The sequence below is a fragment of the Etheostoma spectabile genome, chromosome 17, assembly GCF_008692095.1.
Source record: "Etheostoma spectabile isolate EspeVRDwgs_2016 chromosome 17, UIUC_Espe_1.0, whole genome shotgun sequence".
Lineage (NCBI taxonomy): Eukaryota > Metazoa > Chordata > Actinopteri > Perciformes > Percidae > Etheostoma > Etheostoma spectabile.
Genome location: NC_045749.1, coordinates 14,094,076 through 14,099,867, shown reverse-complemented (window position 1 = coordinate 14,099,867; position 5,792 = coordinate 14,094,076). Strand labels below are relative to the sequence as shown.

At 39.3% G+C, this 5,792-nt stretch overlaps 1 protein-coding gene across 2 annotated transcripts in view; it reads right to left on the bottom strand.

Annotated features, from left to right (window-relative positions):
* The window catches only part of fbxo9 (F-box protein 9), a 7,327-nt gene that overhangs the window by 964 nt on the left and 571 nt on the right, over positions 1 to 5,792 (bottom strand). For both annotated transcript variants that reach the window (XM_032541902.1, XM_032541903.1), the window contains exons 2-11: positions 5,108 to 5,179; positions 4,648 to 4,779; positions 4,470 to 4,527; positions 3,993 to 4,092; positions 3,566 to 3,693; positions 3,355 to 3,469; positions 3,025 to 3,143; positions 2,312 to 2,402; positions 2,129 to 2,224; positions 1,918 to 2,011 (exon numbers count right to left, since the gene is read on the bottom strand). In XM_032541902.1, the coding sequence (XP_032397793.1) occupies positions 1,918 to 2,011; positions 2,129 to 2,224; positions 2,312 to 2,402; positions 3,025 to 3,143; positions 3,355 to 3,469; positions 3,566 to 3,693; positions 3,993 to 4,092; positions 4,470 to 4,527; positions 4,648 to 4,779; positions 5,108 to 5,179 (1,005 nt within the window). The remainder of the gene's footprint in view (positions 1 to 1,917; positions 2,012 to 2,128; positions 2,225 to 2,311; positions 2,403 to 3,024; positions 3,144 to 3,354; positions 3,470 to 3,565; positions 3,694 to 3,992; positions 4,093 to 4,469; positions 4,528 to 4,647; positions 4,780 to 5,107; positions 5,180 to 5,792) is intronic.

The following is a 5,792-nucleotide window of genomic DNA, read 5'->3' as shown; positions in this document are numbered from 1 at the left end:
TACAACACAAGATCCCAGATAGAAGCTCAGGTAAATATTTTCTAAATGTCTGAAAGTAAAAAGCGTATAAAAGGTTATAACTCCCTGTTTTTTACATTACATTACTTTGAATAAAATGTCAGCAGCAGGAAACCAATGGAGTGCCTTCTTCAGGTAGGGAATGAGTCCTTACCCAAGCGAAGGAATTTAAATACCTGGGGGTCTTGTTTGCAAGTGAGGGGCGCGGAAGATTGGTCGGTGAATTGGCGCAATGGGTGCATTATTGCATTAAATTTATTGCACTGTCGTGACGAAAAGAGAGCTGAGCCAGAAGGCAAAGCTCTCGATCTACCGGTCAGTTTTCGTTCCTACCCTCACCTATGGTCATGAAGGCTGGGTCATGACTGAAAAGAACAAGATCCAGGGTACAAGCGGCCAAAATGGGTTTCCTCAGGAGGGTGGCTGGCGTCTCCCTTAGAGATAGGGTGAGAAGCTCAGTCATCCGTGTGGAGCTCGGCGTAGAGCCGCTGCTCCTTTGTGTCAAAAGACGCCAGTTGAGGTGGTTTGGGCATCTGGTGAGGATGCCTCCTGGGCGCCTCCCTAGGGAGGTGGTCCAGGCACGTCCAGCTGGGAGGAGGCCTCGGGGAAGACCCAGGACTAGGTGGAGAGATTATATCTCCAACCTGGCCTGGCAACGCCTTGGGATCCCCTAGTCGGAGCTGGTTAATGTGGCTCAGGAAAGGGAAGTTTGGGGTCCACTGCTGGAGCTGCTCCCCCCGCAACCCGATACCCGATACCGGATAAGCGGACGAAGATGGATGAATGGATGGAATAAAAATCTAAATTATGAGTATGAGATAGTAAGTTGTAGAAAGTATTAGTTTGTGTTTTTTGCTTTTAATTGTATTTTTCTTTTCCTGGGGGTTCCATAATTAAGTAATTAATTTATATTTGATTTACACACTTTAAAGTGTAACTCTCACCAAAATGCAACCTAGGATCTATTTGTGAATTTACCCTAGTCAAACTTTCATCTAAAAACATACTTAGGACCAAAAGGCCACTTTTAAGATTTACCATATTTTGGGTCAAATGGCCTTTTAAATGGGGGAGCTAGGGGCACTACTATGATAGCATCAAAATCACTATTTTTAAAACACAAAGAAGGCTTAGTTCCATATAAATGCACGGATAATTTGTTGTTTTGTCGTTAGTTAAAAACAATTTTAACCTTGCAGTTGAAAAAGGATTTCCTCCTATGGAGTCTGTTCATTTCCATTTGGAGCCATCTTGGATTGACTGGCAAGTTGGCGGATAGCGTGAACAACAACTGCTAAAATTACTTGTTCAAACCCTCTCTTTTTAGTAAACTGTGTACACAATGTTCTCAATGCTCAAGTTCATGTGAAGAGCCCCTGGTGATACTTCAAGCAAAGTTTCATGTTGTGTTGAGTCTTCTTAGCGTTTTAAAAATAATGATTTTGATGATATCATAGTAGTGCCCCTAGCACTCCCATTCAAAAGGCCATTTGACCAAAAAAAATACGGTTAATCTTAAAAGTGGCCTTTCAGTCCTAATTTGACATTAAAAACAAAAGTTTGACCCAGGTGCATTCACAAAACAAACTAGGTTGCATTTTGGCGAGAGTTACGCTTTAACTTTGAAAGTAAAAAAACACGTCTAACCAAATAATTAAATACGGTGTGTTCTCATTTCAGAACTCGCATTAGTATGAAGAAAACGCTGGTGCTTTGTTAAAATGTCACTTTAAACAAAACCCCATTTGTAGTGCATTAAAGGATCCACAATGGACACACACACACACACACACACACACACACACACACAGACACACAGACACACAGACACACAGACACACAGACACACACACACAGACACACACACACTTATTTCTCAAACTATGAACTTATTCTCACCTCCTCCTTTTTCTTGCACACCACAGCAAAAACTTTGGTTTGATTGTCCGTCTCCTGCGACAGACGGAAATGACCAAGCATAACAGAATCCATTCTGTAAAATGAAACAAAATTCTACAATTGTGAAAAGAGCTGACACTCAGATCTGTGAAATTGTTATTGATGTGGTGATGTCCATTCTAGCTGCGTTTGTAGAAACCAGAAGGTTTACCTGATGTTCTTTGAACGCAAGCGAGGAACAACAGCCAGAGGATCTTCAGGGGTGGTCAGCATGACGACTTGGCCACTAGGGAAGAACCGGAGGTACCTGCGATAACAATGTCAACAGTTAGCTGTGATATCTACACAACTCACAAGAAAACAACAACAACAACAATTTAAGTCAAATATCTACCTGTAGTACTCAACGTGATGCCAAGCCCGGTAAAATCCATCCAACGATTCCTCTCCTTGACGAATGTATGAGGTCTTGCTGATATAAACACCTGTGAAAATAATATAAATAGAAAGTTCAACATCCAGTTAAACATCTTCATTGGATGTTTAGTTGACTAATAATAGAAAACTGATTCACTGGCAGCCTTATTGGCCAGTATTAACATTCAGAAGCAACATCAATATCAGTCCAATATTATTTTTAGTCAACTGGCTATTCAAAACATTTGGCTTTGGAACTTGTGTGTTGTGCATAAACTAAAGCTTGCACCTATCAATATTTAAAATAAATAATCATTATTATATCTGCATGTGTGGTAAAGAATCATAAAAACCCCAAACCAATGCATTTGCACTTTCACACTACATTTTGTGTTTTCTAGTATTGAACCCAAACATAAGGCCAGTGGTATGACATTTTTAAAGTTGGCACATTTTCAGATTTCTGCAGCGACTCAATAAAATGCTCCAGCTGATCCAATAACGTTGCTATAGCCCTCATCCCACTGCAGGGGGCAACACTGTGCTGTATGTTAAAAATGTTTTGTTATAAAAAACTGTATGTTGTGATGGCTGATATGGGTTCCAAAATAAAAGATGTCAATAAATGTCAATGTCCCATAAATTCTGACGTAGCATCCCATATTTGTAACTGATAAAATACCCAATTACCATCATATCGCACACGAGGCCTTCGCAGGAACATCTCCCTCCAAGATTTGAAGGGTACAAGTTTGGTGCAGTTCCGTCCCCACACTCTTAAACAGGCTAAATGCCAAATTTCAGGGTCCCTGGAGAGAAATAAAAAGTGAAAAAAATGAAGTTTGACTTAACCATGCACACCATGAACTGGCTATTGATTACTTTATGTATTATGCAGCAACAATGTGAAATCCCTAATGGGCAAATTCCAACTCAGCAATCTTGAGAGGTAAAACCTGAGAAACAGCAGTTGACAGACAAGCTGTCACACATCTGATCTGTTGTGACAGAGGGGCTGACCTTGCACAGATGTAAAACCCACGGCAAACCAGAGAGAGCTGCTCCAGGGCTCGCATGTCAAGATCACTCGACACGACCCAACGGAATATGTACATCATGATTTCCCTTGGCAAGGCTGCAGTCAAATAAAGCAGGAAACAAATTAGTTATAATAAATACAAGTTGATCTCTAGGCATATTTACAATCTAAAAAAAAGAGACAGATTTTTACCTGAAATGTGCATCTGAGTCAAATCCAACTCAGGAGTGCAGATCTTTGGAAAGGAGCTTTCCACATTGAGCTGCTGCTCAAAGTAGGTAAGTAGGTCCTCGATCTCATCAACATTATTGTCCTCCACGCTGCAGTAAATACACATGATCAGACATAAGCAAGGACCTGTGTTTGCTGAATGCGTCATTCCTGGCTCCATGATCCACTCACAACTATTTATCCACTCACTTTAACCAAAAGATTACTAGTTTTAATATGGTAATAGGGCAGATAACTAAAGCTCTCTCTGCCATAAATCTAGCTGACAAATATACTGATTATCACAGAGACAGAGATGCTTAATTAACTTGCTCATGGTGTTGTTAATTAACTCCATTTTGTTAATCAAACTAGGTCTGGCCATGTCCAAAAATGAAAAGCAGCTTACTAGTTTCCTCCAACTCGGTCTGCATCCGCAGGACGGCTGTAGTTGATTTTAAACTCAATGTCAGGTACAAGCTGCACAGCCATTCGATAAAACTTGATAGCTGCAAGTAAAGAAAGAAATCAAATGACACATTATCAAGAAAATAAATTTTAAGTGCTCAACCAATGCAATCAGCTGATTTTGTATTATATACTAATACAAAACTGTTTGGGTGGATTAAACATGCTCAATTACTGTCAATAGTAATGACATCTAAACTGTTTTATTATTTGCATGTTAATTTAAGATAATGATTGGTCAAAAAATGCCAAGTTTATAAAAAAACAATCTGATATAATGTAGCATTTTCCACAAGCTTACTCTGTAAATTAATTGTGATATTTCTGTTAGTTCCTTAAGAATTAGCTTGTTGGGAATAACGTTTACCTTTCATCCTTTCACTAGTGATTTTGATCACCATATAGCTAACATACGTACCCTCATAAACGGCTCCATTCTGCTCTTCCTGAACAGCTCTTAAGAACAGCTCTGTGGCCTGAGGGAAGACGACTCATGTCAGTCATTCAACACACATTTCAGTACATTTCAGTTTAAGCACTTGGTCTGCAATACATCCAGGTACATCATGACCTGGAGAAATCATTTCACAACTTACTTTCTCCTCTCTGGCAATATCTTGTGTCCTCTTTAGACCTTTAGCTAGCAGCAGTCGGGCACTTAATCCACTTGCTCCAGAGCTCGGCTTGAGCTCAGACATCCACTGAGCTCTGAAAGCATTGAGCTCCAGCTGCAATTCAATGAAAAAGTTACTAAATACAAAAAAAGTCCTGAGTTTCTTTGTTCTCAGTCTTACTGTAATAAGAAGTATTTGGAATTAGGAACCATGAAAAATAGAGTACATCAAACTGCTACATGGCTGCCGAAATTTAGAATATTGATGTTTTTGTCACAAATGACAAAATACCTACACCATACAGAAAAAAGATAGTTCATGTTCGGAGTTAATAAGCGGTTCTTGTTGTACTTAAATAATATCACTTGGCTTAGTATTCTGCAAAATGTACAGTATATAAAATAAATCCTCATTTAGTGGATGTCCATGGCAGATTTCATACCTGAAGGTTTGGGTCATCCGAACCTTCATCTTCATCCTCAATCATACCTGCCAAATCTGTATTTTCTTCAGCCTGTACATGCAAGAAGTGAAGTATTACTGACATACACCACAAGAGCCATTTGTCCTTAACACTGGTTAGATCTGTTTAGTTGTGGGTGTGCGGGTTCTTGTACATTGGAGCTGTCAGTCTTCCTCTATAATACCATTTGAATTCCTTTTTTTTTTTTTCATATTCGAATATTTAATGCTCAGCCTGTTATAAATATGTACTTCACTACTCTGGCTTATGCACTGTCAATGTCTCTGTAAGCATATGCTGTTGTTACAGGTTCTGTCCACTAGAGGGACTTCCACGTTTGCCAACCTATTCATAAAAAATAAAAAAATCACTTTCAAATAGCATTGATTTTTTTACTATAAGAATTATATTTGAATTTCTGTATTCGTTCCAACTGCCCTATTCTAGATCCTAGGTGATATCGGCCTAAACTGTTGCTTTGGCCTTGCCCACAGTGAAGTCTTTTAAAAACAGGTGACAATAACAAAACAATTAGTGAATAAATGGATTAGCTAGTAAATCAACACTAAATTTGAGAATCCCTTAAGCCTAATCATTTTTCTTGCAGTAGGGTTAAAGGGGAAATACATTTTCCTGGGGTAGGATGCCCTCGGACCCCCCCCCC